At 36.5% G+C, this 17219-nt stretch overlaps 1 protein-coding gene across 10 annotated transcripts in view; it reads right to left on the bottom strand.

Moving 5' to 3' along the window:
• acap2b (ArfGAP with coiled-coil, ankyrin repeat and PH domains 2b) overlaps window positions 1-17219 on the bottom strand; it is a 58056-nt gene that overhangs the window by 4223 nt on the left and 36614 nt on the right. For 5 of the 10 annotated variants that reach the window (XR_012366059.1, XR_012366060.1, XR_012366063.1 and 2 more), the window contains 13 exons: window positions 11875-11987; window positions 11430-11481; window positions 10234-10334; window positions 10055-10160; window positions 9766-9974; window positions 9502-9571; window positions 8723-8817; window positions 6066-6253; window positions 4503-4583; window positions 2999-3077; window positions 2490-2700; window positions 1400-1509; window positions 141-251 (listed from right to left, as the gene is read on the bottom strand). Coding sequence is in view for 3 of the 10 variants with exons in the window: in XM_073862211.1 (XP_073718312.1) it covers window positions 141-251; window positions 1400-1509; window positions 2490-2700; window positions 2999-3077; window positions 4503-4583; window positions 6066-6253; window positions 8723-8817; window positions 9502-9571; window positions 9766-9974; window positions 10055-10160; window positions 10234-10334; window positions 11430-11481; window positions 11875-11987 (1526 nt within the window). In the remaining 7 variants the exon portion in view is untranslated. The remainder of the gene's footprint in view (window positions 1-140; window positions 252-1399; window positions 1510-2489; window positions 2701-2998; window positions 3078-4502; window positions 4584-6065; window positions 6254-8722; window positions 8818-9501; window positions 9572-9765; window positions 9975-10054; window positions 10161-10233; window positions 10335-11429; window positions 11482-11874; window positions 11988-17219) is intronic. The other 5 variants (XR_012366064.1, XR_012366065.1, XM_073862213.1 and 2 more) reach the window with 3 other exon arrangements.

Below are 17219 nucleotides of genomic sequence, written 5' to 3'. Positions count from 1 at the left end.
AATATTGAATTCATACAATGAAATCAGAACATTTAAGTATACAAGTTAAGTCATAATAATCCCCTTACTGATAAAAATGCTGATGTGTCAAATACTTATTTTCCCTGCTGTATATGAATGTAGAGGCTTGAGAAACTCACAATGTGACAATGTCAGCATTTGCAGCATCCACTGCAATAGACAATGGTGTTTTATTCTCAGCGTCTGGTGCATTCTGATTGGCTCCTCGTTTTAGGAATAAACACACTTGCCTGTAACAGGAAATTACATAAAAGATCATTAATACCACAAGTTCAAACTTTACAAATACAATTTATCATATTACAGCACACATCATAAAAATAGAAATGGCTTTGTGATTATAACAACGGGAGACCGCAGAATGTTTCTCAAGCCAATGGATATCTGAGGTCTTCATGTGATGAAATTTTGGAATATGATATATTTTACATAAAATGTGGGAATCTTAATGAAATCTTACTAAAGGTTTTATTGCCAGACGCTGTTTTATGTCTCTACACTATGCAGTAGTAAAATAAACACTGACTTTGTGAAGTCTGATACTGTACACAGGTGACAATTACTAAATTTAGTTGTTAGTTGTTTACAAGTTGTAGTCAGTTGTTCTTTTAGTGTTTTTAAGTTTGTTTAAAAGATTCAAGGCTGTTTAATATCTTTTGAGAAAATATCTGTGGGATATAGTATTAAGGTTCTTAATACAAGTTGTTCTGCAAGAAACATTCTCATTCATTATTATCTGAGGTATTATATCTGGGTAAAAACAAGATAAAGATGGATTCTGGATTGCAAAATTCTGGATCATTTGAAAACTTTCCATGGAAATTATGGAAAATGATTCAGTCAAGGATGTTTGTACGTGATACAGTTTGTATAATTATAAGTTTCCAACTGGGTAAAATAATATTACTTTATAGGGGCGCAAAGCCAGAATAGCTTTTGTTAATATTTTAGCAGGAAACAATACAGAACCACTCTTCAATTTTGTTGATTTTGTTTTAAGGCCTGTGTTAACTCATTCTGAGTCGCTATGAATAAAATGATCTGCCAAATGCATAAACAGGGCTGCCAATTTTTGAGATCAGCTTGGAGTGAGATTTATCTAATGGGGGGTATGTTCAGGGGTTCATAGAGGGCATGTTACGCGGGTTATGTACAGAAAAGTCTAGTTTAAATAAGCTTTTGTTGCAGTGTTTGATTTACATTATGCAGCAGAAAGATTTGAATAGTCACAAAAATGACAGATCATCTCGAAAAGCTCGCACCAGCCATGCCCAGAAACAAGAGTGAAATTTACATTCAGGATCTGACAACATTAATACTACAAACATATCTGTATTATATATTTTGTATTAATACTTTGCTGTTAAGGATTACTAACCCTGTATGGCCCAGTATAGTAGCATGATGTAAAGGCCCTCTGCCAAGATTGTCTTGCTGATTCACACTGGCTGAATTTTGAAGCAGGAATTCACAAGTTACCAGAGATCCCTGAAAGAAATTTTTTATTTCTGATTTAAACCAATACTGAATAATCAAAAGGAAACAGTGGGGAAATCCGATCTACTAAACAAATGTAAACATGTCTTACAAAAATGCACCACATGTGTATGAGAAACACTGCTCTGAATTCAGAAAAAAAGATTTACAAATTAAATCAGATTAATACCTTTGCATATAATGGTATCAGATATCCAGGGTTCCCACAGTTAATTTCAAACTCAAGGAGCTTTCAAGGACATTCCAGGTCCAATACCCTCAAATTCAAGGACTTAATGTGGGGACACATTTCAAGTGAGAGCAAGGTTACATTGTGTTACCTTTTAACATACATTGTTACAGTTCCCTTTCAAAGGAACTCGCGCTGCCTCACTGCGGTGACACTGGGAAAGCTTCCAGGGGTAAGTGCGTCTGAATGTGTATATCAAATTCAACCAATAGTGAGGCTTAATGACAAAGACAAAGGGAGTATATCGCTATCTGAAATATTTGCCAAAGACGGCGTTACAAGGATGCATGGCAAGGAAGATGCAGCGCCACGTTCCCTTCTCAAGGGAAACCATTACATACGTAACCCGAGACGTTTTCATGTGTCAAACACAACTAAACAACAAAAAAAGCATTTTGGTATGAATCAACATTCGCATACAGAAGGTAAAAGCATTTAAAGCAAACAGTTTAGCACGTGTGCTTAAAGAGTCTAGACATTTTATGATATTATCCTACACTACACAGGGAATAATAGTTTAGTTTCCAGAAAACTTCTTGCATAAAATAGATTTAAGCACTTTCAATGACCTGTATCTATGTATGTATATTTTCAAAAACTTCCTTGAATTATTTCCCTCAGATTCACAAACTTTCAAGGATTTCAAGGACCCGTGGGAACCCTGATATAAAAAAGTATTTTTTTCTTTGAATAACATACTGTATGAAGCTTAAGTGGACAAACTCGTGTTAGAATGACTCACCCCATGAACGGCCATGATGAGGGGCGTCCGGTTATCATCGTCCGTGTTGATCCAGTTAACATGGGCTCCATGCGCGAGAGCTTCAGCCATATCAGGCAGACTGCGGGAGAATGACGCCCAGTACAGCTGTAGACCCGGGGTCACGTGATTCGGCTCAGAGTACACCGGCAGATCTCCAGCAGCACATTCAGCCTGAGGCTCGGTGACTTCTAAGTAGAAATAATATTAAAGTCAATCACTGAGCTCATTCACTTTCATTAAATCATATTAAGATGTACAGTGACTCAAACATGACAATTAACTTAGTGTCTTGCGAGTATTTTGTGAACATGAACCTCTATTATTATTAACCCTTTTGATGCGTGTGCAGCAGACACCTATTTTGACAAGACGCATGATGCACATATTTTGACATGACGAGCAACACATGACATTCCGAACACATATTTTGAATTTGCGCCCTGCCGCCTACTGCCTAAAACAGAGATCATGGTTTTAGACTGACTTCTGTGTTGTGTGTGTTGGTTGCGTTCAGAGTTTCTCTGTTTCCATCTGCAAGATTCTGTGTTTCACTGTCTGTACTTTTCACTGTAAAAAACAAAGTTTATCTTATAGACTGACACATAAACACACATAGTGACTCAAAACTTTCAGTAATCAGCACCGTTACCAAATGTAGTGCATTACACACAAAGAAAACAAATAAGAACAATAACATCCTTCCCAAAAAACAACACAATAAATGTAAAAAAAATATGTTGTGACATATATGAGCTCTGTGAAAAACCTAGTGTGCTAAACAGGACTTTATAGAGTCCTTTGTCCTTATGATGTGTAAACTGCTCCAAATGTTTTACGATGCCTTTAAATGTACAATCTTAGTAACATTATTTATGCTCGATAAAATTAGTAGCTTAGCTTTACACTAACTAATCAACTGTCTTCCATGTGTTTAAAGCAGGGCTGCTCGATTATGGTAAAAAAAATTATCCTGATTATAATCTGATCTTTTTTACACGATTAATCCATTTTTTAATGACTAGAAGGATTTGTAAAATTTGAGAGGGACAAAAGATGATCTCTGTGTCTTTAGATGGAGTTACTAGTAGTCTACTTTATTCAATTCAATGCATTTTTATAGTGTTGTTGCAATAGGCAGTGGTGCCTTCAGAAGTTTTACAAACACATTGGTCCAGCGGCACGCGATTAATATTTTGACGCGTTGTATTTATAATAAAAGACAAAACAACAGAAATGGAATTAGGCACAATAATTGTTTTACCTCGATTACATTGTTTTTGTAATCGTTTGAATCAAAAATTGAAATTTAAAATTAACTCTTTGGAGCATAATCAACATTATGCAGCTCATTATGCAAGTCTTTTGTTTGATCAGCTGCCAATCCTTCTCGCATGCGGCCCCTCTAAACAAAAAGTGTCTTATGATTTTTAAATCAATATATTGTTTTATGTGAATGAGTAGGCAGAATGATTTTCGCATTATTTTAAAGAAAAAAACTCTAGACTACTAGATTCTGTTTAGAAAACTCTTGTGAAAACATGTTTAGTATGGGTTTTGTGGACTTATATCAGTGACCTAAAAATTTTAGTTTTTTTAAAACCATGCATAAACATTATTCTCTCAAAAATACAAACATCTACATTCATGTAGTTCATATAATATTGTAGCCCAGTTTGTACTGAACGCAGTGTTACGAGACACTTGATATTAATATGTTTAAAGCAACTGAAAAAAGACCAAATGTAAGAGCATGTCAGAACCTCTGCCAGTGTAACAAAATGGTCGGACCCCAGAGGGTTAAAGGTTCAATTTCATTTAGTATGGTGCCTTAAAGAGACAGTAGAGTATAAACAGCAAGACAGCTCACTAGTTTTTTAAACAGAGCTATGGCTGATATATGATGGATCTTTCCCGTAAAGCCAGATAGGTGTTGATGGGGAGAGGGTGAAAAACAGAATTAAGATGATGGGGGACATAAACAGCTGTACTTACAACTACGTGGCTTGGCAGAGGTGTTAAAGTAGGAGAAGAGAGAATCAAGCTCATCTAGACAGAAGAGAGACTCATGGGACGCTTCAGCGATACAAAAGCCGAGAGTAGGGTTAGCATTACATACACAGAGAGGGTCAGAAACAAAGAGCAGATTCAAGCTTAAAGTCCATGTAAAGTGATATTAAATATGTGTTTGGAGTTTGTCACACCACAAAAAATTTTGATATTAACCACCAAGCCAAATTTGAAAGAAAAACTAAGTAAATAAAATAAGTTATCAAATCTGGGAAAAATAGGCAGCTCTTAAACGCTGGATGTGTGTTTGCTGTCAGCACTGAAGCCACACCCACTCGAAGTAAAGTTGTCGTCTCTTAAATTCCAAATACCGCTACAACCTAAATGGAGGCTCGTTATTGTGCTATAGAGACAGAGCGCAGCGCGTCACAACCTGAAAGCCACGCCCACCAGGGGGAAAACAATCCATCCGTCTCCATAGACTTTGTATTGCGAGAGGCCACCTCTTTGTCATTCTGGCTTATAACAAAAACAGAATAATGCCTAAAAGCTGCTGTGTGACAAGATGCACAGCCACCAAGCCAAAAAACCCAGAAATAAGTCCTTATAAGCTATCGAGCCGTAAAACCCAGCTTTTAAGGAGAAAACGTGGATAGCGAACTACGTTTCCCACAGTGGACACATTTCTTTTAATAGTAGTACTATGAAAAGTTGCCCGTTTTCACTTTTGTGTCTTTAAACGCTTGTTTTTTTGGGGTCGACAGCTTATAAAAACTTACTTTTTTTAGATTGTTAGCAGTACACCCTGTCACACAGCAGCTCCTAGGCATTATTCTGTCCTTGCCACAAGCCAGAAATGACAAGGAGGCAGCCCCACGACACACAAAGTCAATGGAGACGAATGGATTGTTTCCCCCCGGTGGGCGCGGCTCCCAGGTCACGACACGCTGCGCTCTATGGGCAGGGCCATGCTCGGTGGCTCCAGCGGGTCACTGAGCCACTGTTTTAGTCCCACACAAATATTCCCAAACATAGAAATGTGGAAAAACTGTTTAACGGTGTAACTCCACAATTCAGTACTACATAGTTCACAATCTTTCAGCAATACATTTCTAACATTTATAATGTGTTAAGAAAAAAATATCTGAAACGACTTTACATGGACTTTAACCTGAGATCTGTCAGGCGAGAGGGTCATGTACATGTGTATGTGCATTAGCATGTGTCTGTGACAGATATTAAACAAATGAATGTGCTAATAATCTATTACCTTATATCTGTAGCAATCTTCATAAATGAACCAACAACCAAAATCCCAAATCATACTGTAATTCTCTTGCTACATTTATAGATGAATGTGCTGAATTTGTTGAAATAATGTTTGATAGTGTTAAAATGTAAAATCTTTGTTTTGGCAAAATGATGCATGCAAGGTGAGAAGACAGCACTTTAAAGTTGTAGTGATGCATTAGGACTCATTAGCTTTTATGCTCTGAATATGAGGAAAGAATGCAAATGTTAATAATGTTATGAATATGGATGTCTTACCTGAGGAACCAGAGGCTGGACGGGCTTTTGTGGTTTGTCCTTGTGTAGACTGAGTTTCTGAGCCGCCGCTGAGACATTTATCTTGATTACACAGTGATAAAACTTTCTGTCTGATCTCATCCTCTGACCGTCTTTGGACAAATCTTCGCTCAACATACTTGGCTTTGATGTAAGCCTCAATCTCTTGCCTGAGAGTCAAAACACAATAGGGACGTCTATGTAAATTACCCTTAAAGTTAACACTAAGCAAGTTACATTGACATTAATGCATTTGGCAGACGCTTTTATCCTAAGTGACGAAGTTAATAATAATGTCTGGATGCAATGTCAACAAACTACATTGCTAAACCATTTATGGTTATTTATTTGTTGTTTAGAGTTGTGTCTAAATTGTAAGCTTGAAATGTTACAGTTATACTGTAGTACAGCTGGTGGTGAATTGCGTTAGCAATGCAAATGTCATGGGTTTGAAAAAAAAAGTATAGATTGAATGCATTGTTTGCCAAATGTGTTTAAATAAAAAATGTTTCTTAATTGACAACACATGTCTATTATGCTATTAAAGTAAAAAGTCATTTATGCAAATTATAAATTAAGTAAGTTTACCTAAAATTATGTTGCTGATTGATATTTTTAGAGAACCACCAAAATGTATTTATTGGTAGACTGGATAAAAAACTAATAACTGATGAAGTAAAAAGTATAAATAATGAAATAACAACAAACTTCATCTGTCCCTCTATATCTGTAAATATCAAAAAGCGTTTACATCAAATCAATTAATTAGACTTTAATATGCTTTAAAGGAAAACACCACCGTTTTCAATATTTTACTATGTTCTTACCTTAACTTAGACTAATTAATAAAAACCTATCTTTTTTCAATGCGTGCACTTAATCTTTGTACAGCGCATAATGAGTGTGTTAGCATTTAGCCTAGCCCCATTCATTCCTTTAGGATCCAAACAGGGATGAATTTAGAAGCCACCAAACACTTCCATGTTTTCCTTATTCAAAGACTGTTACATGAGTAGTTACATGAGTAAGTATGGTGACACAAAATAAAACATGGCGTTTTTTAAGCGAATAAAAAATGAGAACTATATTAGTTTGCTGCACTTCGACCTCGGCACGCAGTAACATCATCACTCCTGAGAACTCCACCCTCTCGCTCAAACATCCGTCAGGAGTGATGACGTTTGGATCCTAAGCAATAAATGGGGCTAGGCTAAATGCTAACACATTCACGACGCTCTGTACAAAGATTAAGTGCATGCATGGAAAAAAGATAGGTATGTATTAATTCATCTAAGTTGAGGTAAGAACATAGTAAAATATAAAAAAACGGTGTTGCTTTCCTTTAAAATTAGCTTGAGAAAGAGGCCTGAATCAAAAATATACACCTTATTCAGTCCTCCGCCATGTTGATTTCAAACCGAGGCTTTGAGGGATGGACATCCAGAGCGTACGCTACTACGCTTTAAACATATTGTTTTGTATCAGGATGCTGGTCATTCAGCCATCAAAACACAGAAAATACATTGGATCCGGATTGTTAAAATTAGAAGGGACATATGACCTAATTTGAAATAAGAATAGCATAATATCTGTTTTGGATATTAGCCTGTTGGCTAGTCGCCCATTTCTCATGTTGTAAGTGTGTTTACTTTTCTTTAAAACACCAATATAGTGCAACAATACAATATTTTAAGTCTACATCTCCAGTTTGTATAGAAAATAAGAGTATGCCCCAAACATATTTTCTCCATTATGTTTTTTGAAGACATGAATATTGACTTAATAACGTGTGATTTACTTTATAACAAGCTATTTATGTGATAGTTCGTTGTGCAAGTATTCGTTAGAGGTAAATCCCCAAAATAACAGAGAAAAGTTTTTAACGTATTCCTTAGAGCTGCTTAACGATTAGTCGCGATAAATGTATACACATGCATGTGTATATTTATATCTTATATAAATATGTATTATATCAATGTATTTTTTCCTTAAAATTATACATACAGTACATGTACTGTGTATAATAATTATATAAACAAAAACGTTTATTCTGCAAACGATTAGTCGTGACTAATTAGGCAGCCCTAGTATTCATGCCTTGCGTTTTTTGCAATCTGCACAAATTGGAGATATGTACTTAGTTATAGGACTATATAAGTGTTATAAAGAAAATTAAGCATGCTTACAATATTAGAAATTAGTGATTAGCCAACAGGCTAATAACAAAACAAATTTTATGTACACATTGCGCTGCTCTTATCTCAAAATTAGGTCATATGTCCCTTCTCATTTTAACAATCCATGATTTCCGAGGTTCTTTGTCCTGTGGAAATTTGTAAATATGCATTTTCTGTGTTTTGATGGCTGAATGACCAGCATCTTTGTAAAAAAACAAAAGGTTTAAAGAGCATGGTCTTTTTAAAGAGGACGTCCAGTCCATCCCTCACAGCCTCGTTTTGCAATCAACATGGTGTTAGGTTGAATAAGGCGTATAACTATTAACATGGTTTTATAAATGATATCCACAAAATTCACTTTGTGTTTTGGGAATCAGACCCTTATGTTATTGGTGTTCTACACATAACGTTTTATTAACGTCACTTTAACGTTTGTGTGTAAATATACTGATTGAGTATTACCTAGGATCTCCTGGTTGTGGTTTCCTGGCTCCAAGCTCTTCTCGACGTGCCTCATATATCTGATTAATCGCACCATTTCCCAGCTCACACATTAGCTACAAAAAAAAAAAAACACAATATAGTGGTTTACATACATTTTTTACTGACATACAGACAAAGTTGAAAGCTGTCATCATAAAAGAGCTTGTTCCTTAAAGGTGCATTACATAACTTTTGTGTACATTCTGATGGCTAATAGGACAGTGCTCTTGAATTCTGGACACTTGTTAGCATAATGCAAAAGCAATAGTCTTTCGGTTACAAATATATTGTGGAAATAGTTTAAGCTGACTATTATTGCAACACAACATTTGCAACCCATTACACTTTCGTGACATATTTTCAAATGACACAGAAAAATGTATTAGAAAAAGTGTTGATTTTATAAATCTTGGATTGACTTTGTCATGAAAAGACCTTAATGCAATTTCAGCAAATGCAACCACTTCCTGGTCTTAGTGTTTTAATGTCCATCTTAATTTTATTGATCACTGCAAAATGTTGAGTAATGTTAGAAATAGTTAGTAATAATGCGTATGTTTTTTATTTTTGTTCTTTCAACACAGTTGAACACTGCTAAATGTTACTGCGCATCTGTATAACATTTTAAGAATGACTAATAAACATATGTTAGTTAACGAGAGATTTCTGAGATGAAAAAGACCCAACTGGACCCATCTGTCAACACATATGCTGTGATCATTACATTAGAAGTTAAGCATCTTTCACGTTCATCTCACCTTGAGCAACTCAGGTTCCCATGTGTCCAATGTGAGAGACCGGACCTTAGAGAAGTGAACTCCAAGACTCCTGATAACGCAAATGCATAACACATTACAACACATACAAACACAGCTGATAACAGTAAATAATGAAAACAGTTGTTTTTGTAGAATCTTCCATGTGGCTTAAAAATGGCTTATATTGTCTGTCACCTCACATTTTGAAATTTCAAGAACCATACTGTTGTCATGTTGATGTTGGTTTAAAAAACATACACACACCTGTGTATGCCAGAGCACTGGATGCATAGAGTGATGCCCAGGTTAATGCTTGCCCAGCGCGGGTCGGGTTGCCCACAATCACAGCAGACGCTATTGCCGGCGATGGCCATAACCTTCTGCAGCTCGCTGTCCCCTTTAAGATTTTTCTCACGCGTATCGACACCCGAGTCCAGACTCCCTGTAGATGCAGACGACTTTTTTTCCATCTTCTGCCAAACACATTCCACTGCCGGTTATCATCACATTTTTCTTGGCATGAAACAGATGTATAATATATTCTCAAAGCTACCTCGACGTCTTCTGCTCTGTCCCTGAAAGCTGTTGCGATGCTGGTTTGGACGGCTTTGATCCAGGCCTGCCTGAGCTTCTCAGAGTCTGCCTGCATCATACAACTCCTGCGCAGGACAGAAATCGTACAGTTAAACATTGGCCAGAAAGATCGATATCAAAGAATGAGCTCAGACTCACTTTGTTGGAGACACAACTTCGAAACAGAATCGGCGTTCGATGTCTTCGCAATGCTTGACGGTGCATAGTCGCAAGTCTTCTACTACAACTGTTGGATTATCCTGGAAAATAAAGACTAAAGTGTAAGAATTATTGGTAGACAACCTATCCTTCCTGTAGGAGGTTCAAGAAAGTGACATTTTACAGATCTAATAAATCTGACAATCTGCCAAAGAAATTAAGCTCCTTTTGTTTTCAGCAAATTTTGTGGTACTTTAAGAAATCGAATCCTGTCTGAATGCGAATGAATTATTATCAATTATTTTAAATATAATCGCCTTTCTTATGAGTTTTGGTCCACGTAAACTACCGTAGATATTACTAAGCCGTGCATTTTTCATGCAGCGAAGAAATAAAGAATACAAAAATAAAGTCAACAGATAAATTATCAAAACTGTATGACTAGCCACTGTAATGTCAGGTTATAGATACTCACTTAAATTTGTGTACTCAATTATGCAGGCTAATGTTGCCATTATAAAAAGTTATTGTCTTCATTTCAGTGGGTTTTTTTAAAAATAAGAATTGTAACTCAATCGTCGTCCGAAAAGGGCTTAAAGAGCTGTTCACATAATAACGATAACTATATAAGCGTCCACACCACATGACAATAACAATAATTTTATGCTAATTTGCTCGCGAGGCTTAGTACTCAAGCAAATGATTTACCTTCAATTGCATTAACTAATATTGCATATTTCCATTACCGGTAATAAAAACGCTTGTAATTGTTCACATGACATTACATTTATAAATATGCTGTTCTTGATGCATTTACTGTGACTATGACCAGGAGATATCCTCAAAATGCAGCATTTCGTGTATCCCTAAACAGCGAATCTAGTTTGTAGTGTAGTAGCATGAAAACATGATGAAGTCAATTTTACTGCAACAGCAATAGACACCTGGAGTAAGATTCCAGTAGATTGGATTGGCTGTCATTGGTTTATCTTTCATCAGTTGGAAAATTTCGCTAAGCAAGTGATCCCAATGATATAGATCCCTGTGTATTTATCGTTATAGTTGTGGTGTGAACTCCGCTATTCTCTTTAAAATAAAAGGATTTTTAAAACTACATTGTTAATAGTTATCGTTATAATGTGAAGGGCTTTTAAGTTACACTTTTAAAAAAATGTATTAAGCAGCATAAGCTGTACCTTAAACTTCTTCTGGTATACAAGCTGATTGTTTTGAATGGAGAACCATCGCCTGCAAGAAAAATGAGTTATTTGCAAATTAATTGTGACTGAAATACATTAATTAAATAATATAGTCAATTTTTTCAGTCTTGATATTTCAGCACTTTTTATATTCTAAATAGGGGAATCAGCCCCCCAAAAAACGTAAAAAAAAATGTGTCAATGTAACATTGTACCACAAAAATGGGTTGACAATATTTTTATGAAATTACCTTCAATGTATAAACATATTAGATAAAAAAATTATGATTTTTCATTACAATAATGAAATCAAATTCTCAGTTTTCTTTGCATGAATTGGTTAAAATTAATCCTGACGAGATTCAGTCTTGAATTTATTATTCCTTTAATGTTTATCTGACATTTGTGATTAAACTTGTTCTTGTTTGCTCCTCTCACTGACCTGTTCCATGTTTTAAAGGCGTTACTGGCCCTCTTGAACAAATATCCTTCCATGACGATCCCATTCTCTGCGTCCACATTATACTCCAGTTTAGTGTCATCATTTGAAAAGTCCTGAGCAGAAATATGTGGGAAGACTTCATTAAGACAGGCCATACAATCGAAAAAACTGTTTGTAAGATACAAATCATAGCAAATATCAATATTATTAATGTGATACATAAACTCCATTACACTAATTTCGGCTGATCACCCATACAGTACATGATCATGTACAGCAGGGATGGGCAACTTCGGTCCCGGAGGGCCGGTGTCCTGCAGAGTCCAGCCCCAACTTGCCTCAGCACACCTACCTAAAAGTTTCTAGTATGCCTAGTAAGTATTTAATTGGCTGCTTTAGGTGTGTTTAATTATGGTTGGGGCTAAACTCTGCAGGACACTGGCCCTCTAGAACCGAAGATGCCCATCCCTGATGTACAGTGTGCACACAATGTTTTGATTATTTTATGTGAACATTGTTTCTTTAGCTCAACAGCAGATCACTGCGTTAACAATGCAACGGTCATTGGTTCTGTAAGGAATAATTGATGATGCCCTATTAAATTATTTGAAAATAATGCATACAAAGTGGTTATGTGGCAAGATGCAAAGCGGAGTTTTAAAATAATTCAAAGGGCCGTAGTTAATTATTTCGCTTATACCACGATTACCACAGACATTGCTCGGGTGGTTATTTTAAGACACTTGACAGGTCAGGTGTGCGTTTATCAAAAAAATAATGCATACTCATGGAATATTTCTCAACCAATCAGAATAAAGCATTCAACAGCCACGTGGTATAAATGGTATAAATCCAAATATTTAACAATGATCAATTATTATCTTTATGATAGTGCAATAAAAATAGGACGGAGCGTATGAAGTGACTCGTAACTCATATACAAAACCATACAATAGCTTTGTGTGAGAAACTGACAAAAATCTAGTTTCCTTGGCTCATTCATAAGAGTATAAAACAGACAGAATCAACAATTCAGTCACAACTGTTAAAAGCTCTCTAGAAGTCATAGCTTTACAAAACTGCCAATGTTACATACAAAGTTGTCAAGTTGTGTTTTTATAAAACTTTGTGTGTTTTTTGTCATTATGAAGCTTTAAAGTCCAATGCCGCATCTAATTTGCCTACTTAATGAGAAGCATTTGAACTCTTTTGTGATGGGAATATACAGACATTTGAATGAATAGCAAAAATTTATGCAAGTATTATGAAATACTAAAGCGTAAAAAAAGTTTTCTAGATGCATACCACACCAAAATCAAAACACAACTTCTGATGCATTTCATATGTTGATCATTCATTATTTCTAATATTAAATAGCTTAATTTATTAATTGAAGCATCATGTGTAATTTCAGCTGTTAGTTTCTACATAAATCTGCACTTGAATTCTTTACTCTGAATGTTCATAAGTGATACAGTATTAAAGAGACCATCCAGGAACTACAAAGATACTCATACTACCTTTTAGAAGATGCTTAGTTTTTTTTTAAATATTATTTAGACAAGTGAACTGGGATGCAGAACATCTGTAGTATTTTAAAATAGAAAGCAGGGCCTTGATCATACTGAAAAGTAATATTCTAAACCAGCATCCCTGCTTCCTGTGGACGTAAGGTGAGCTTGACTGAGCTCAGACTAGTTAAACTGTCTGAGCTCAGATAGGAAAACTGTCTGAGCTCAGACTAGTGAAGTCCCTGTAACTAGAGCAGTCACGGGATGATGTGTTTTGGTCCAGTTGTTTCATTCTGGAGTGAAACCTCAACCAGGTGACAGCAGATAAGAGTGACATACGAGTAGGTGAGGTTAGTTTACATCCTGATCTCCGTGGAGCCAGTTTGAGCATGCTCCTATGGCTCAACTGGTAGAGCATTGTATTAGCAGTGCAAATGTCAGTGGGTTGAATCCCCAAATAAATACATAAATGAAAACGCTCCAAGTAGATTTATGTCAAATGCATAAATGTAAATGTTTAAACGTTTTATTATTTATAATTATAAAATAACACAACACAGTCTACAGTAGGCTACCATCTTTCTGTAACGGATTGCATGGGTTGTTAAAATAATTTAGGATAACGACCGCAAGATATATCTAAATTATTCAAATATCGCAAACATGCATATTAAAATACGCATATCACAATGGATTGCAGTAACTAATGCACTATTGTAACAATTAATGCATTATTGCTGTTTATATGCATTTAAATAATATTGTTAATGTCTCTGTGTAAACTACAAAATCACAAACTTGCGAAAACTGTGACATCATATGCATGCATATTATGTGTTCAGACATATGTGACATGCCAACTACTGGTCAAACAAGCATAACACAGTATTTATAGTTGTAATCACAGATCCATGTAAGACCCACATAACATATGCCAGTTGAGGTCAATAAATGTCATTTGACATGTCAGGGTTAGTTCATGTTGTCAAGTGGTCTAAATACAATATAACTTTTCAATTAGTGGCTAAACTACCTTACAACTTGATAGTTTACAGTACATGACATCCTGTCATTTAATTAAAACTAAAAGTAATATCAACAATTTAAACTAGATTAATCTTTTAATCTAGATTAGATATTTTCTGTTTATTCCCACACATACTAGACACTTGACCCTACATAAAACACCACCTTCACAAAATACTGATCTTTATATTAACATGTTTCATAATTTTGAAAACCCTATAAAGCAAAATGATGGATACAGGAAATACAGCAACCTTACAAACTAGCAAGTGAAACCAAACAAACATCTAAACACAAAAACAAAAGTTTTAAGCTTTACAGGATTTTACACTTCAAAGAAGACCAATAATGTGTAAAACACTCCTGATATTCAATGCGAATTGTAGAGACACACACTAATATGGTGAACACACAGGTGAATGCTGACTCACCAGATACCAAACATAGTGGAAGCGACTGAAGATCTTCATGCTAGAGACTGCAGCAGTGTGTGTGACATCCAAAAATTACAGTGACATTCCCGTAAGCGCTGTCTGTTATCTTCACTGAAATAAGTGATGTAAGCACTGTGTATGAAGTATGAATACACAAGCAGCTTTGGTTACCCCTGCAAGCTCCTCCTCTTCAGGAAAGCTGTTTATGTGCGTGTGCATTGATGAATGAATTCATTAACTGCAGCTCAGGGGTCGGATTCACCAATAGCAGAAGAGCATTAAAGTTTTACGCCATGAGTGATGCACTTTCGGTCTTTGTCCAGAACAGTAATCAACTTAAATAAAAGTGTTAATTGCATTAATTGCATTTCTGTACTAGGGTTAGCAAAACGTAATAGTCTATAGACGGTTTTAGGAACACACGCTCATTGAGGCTGTTTACACTTGGCATTAACATGTGTTTTCGTCGATCGGATCACAAGTGGACGACGTTAATGCCAGGTGTAAACGCTGTTCAAAACGTTTTGAGCTCGTCCACTTTCGACCACTTTCAACCACATCCAGAGGTGGTCGAAACCACTTTCCATCGGATCGCTTTGGAGTTGCGGAACGCACATGTGGTTGAATGCGTTCGAACAGCTACACGCGACCGCCTTCTCTCCGCCCATTTATCTAATCTGAGGTATTAAACACATATTTTACGTCTTTTTTGACTTCTGGCGTGAACATTCGGTGAACAGCGCTATTTTTAGCCTTTCATTGATAAAACTAAGCGGCTGATCTCCGTAGTTTCGTTTTGAAAGCGTGTGAAAGTTGCGCAATCCTATTTCATCAATTGCGCTGAAAATTCAAAGAAAGCTCTCACATACTCATGTACAAAACACTGTGCAGCATGTTTACTTGCTAAACAAGCAGTGCACTGCGACATAATATTAGTTTGCGTCCATATAAACTCATAATTACTCCTGTTCGGGTTTGAATGACAGCAGAGAGACTCGCCCACCGTCTAACAGACCACCCCCTCATAGTATTCAGCACAGAAGCGGTCGAAAGTGGACAAAAGAGACGGATTTAAATACCAGGTGTAAACGTAATGTGTCTCTCTCGTCCACTTGTGATCCGATCGATGAAAACACATCTTAATACCAAGTGTAAACAGCCCCATTGTCGCTGTTATGTGCCTGAACCGAAGTGAACTTCCGATCTGTATTTATTTATCAGTCTGGCTAGTGGCTAAACTAAAACAAATACCTTGTTGAAAATAAAATGTTTGGTTTGCTAAAAACTTTTGTATTAACTTGCTTTCAAAATGATCCACACTACTAACATAGTTAACATATTTTTAGGACTATAAAGTCGCACTTTTTCATAGTTTGACAGGTCTTGGAACTTATAGTCAGTTGCGACTTATACGTCAAAATCAAGCGTGCCGCACAAGCCCTGAAAAGTGTAGCCATAACGTCTCGATCGCCCCCCAGTGACTGGTCCCAGTACAGGTCATAAACCCCGCCTCCCCATGTTATTCAATGGGACTTGAGACCAACTAAACAATTTACACTTCAATTATCTTTTTTCCGAAGCTGGTTTCTGTCATTTACTGTAGTTTTTATTACGCTGATGTAAATTCAAGTGTTTGTTTTTAAAATAAGTTTGTTTTAAGTTCTGCGAGAGCGAGGGCGGGGCCTTGCTTTCGCGGCTTTACTTCCTGCTCACTACTGCGCAGGACTGTTCCCGTAATCGCTACTGCGCAGATTCAAGACCCAAGATGTCAGTGCCGTATTGGGGCACTGACGGCTTCACTTTTCACCAATGGAAGAGAGCGAACGGGCGTCATCCATCTTTTTTACAGCCTATGGTCAAAATAATTTCATATGAACCAAGAGAAACCATTATCGTCTACAGCTGCGAGAGTCCGCTCTATGCTGCTCCTGTATTTATGTAACTCAATGGATTTAGCCTATTCAGCCTCTCATGTATGTTCTCTATGATGTTGTGTATCGTGTAAATAACTGTTTATGTTACTTTAACATGTATGGACACCTATTCAGCCTGCTGTTCAGCGCTATTGTTTAGTTGAATAACTTGCCTTTCCAGATTAAATGTCTGTTCTTCGGTAGGAATGGGCACGAGTACTCGATTGCTCGAACGTGGGGTCGATGATCGATCACGAAAACGATGATCATGTGTGTTTATTTATTGTGGATATGGCGGCATTTGGATGTCTGGTTAGCGTTACAAGCTCACGTGGTAGTAAAGACTGGGTCTGGAGATGTGTGTTTGACGTTGTGTCGAGCTATGCTGACCGGTGTATGACATCAGTAACGCTACTATGTATGATTAAAAAAACAGATAAGCCTGCAGCCAGCCACACCTC

The sequence above is a fragment of the Misgurnus anguillicaudatus genome, chromosome 23 (genome assembly GCF_027580225.2).
Source record: "Misgurnus anguillicaudatus chromosome 23, ASM2758022v2, whole genome shotgun sequence".
NCBI classification, from domain to species: Eukaryota; Metazoa; Chordata; class Actinopteri; order Cypriniformes; family Cobitidae; genus Misgurnus; species Misgurnus anguillicaudatus.
Note: the sequence above shows the minus strand (reverse complement) of the source record. Positions and strands in the feature narration are given on the sequence as shown.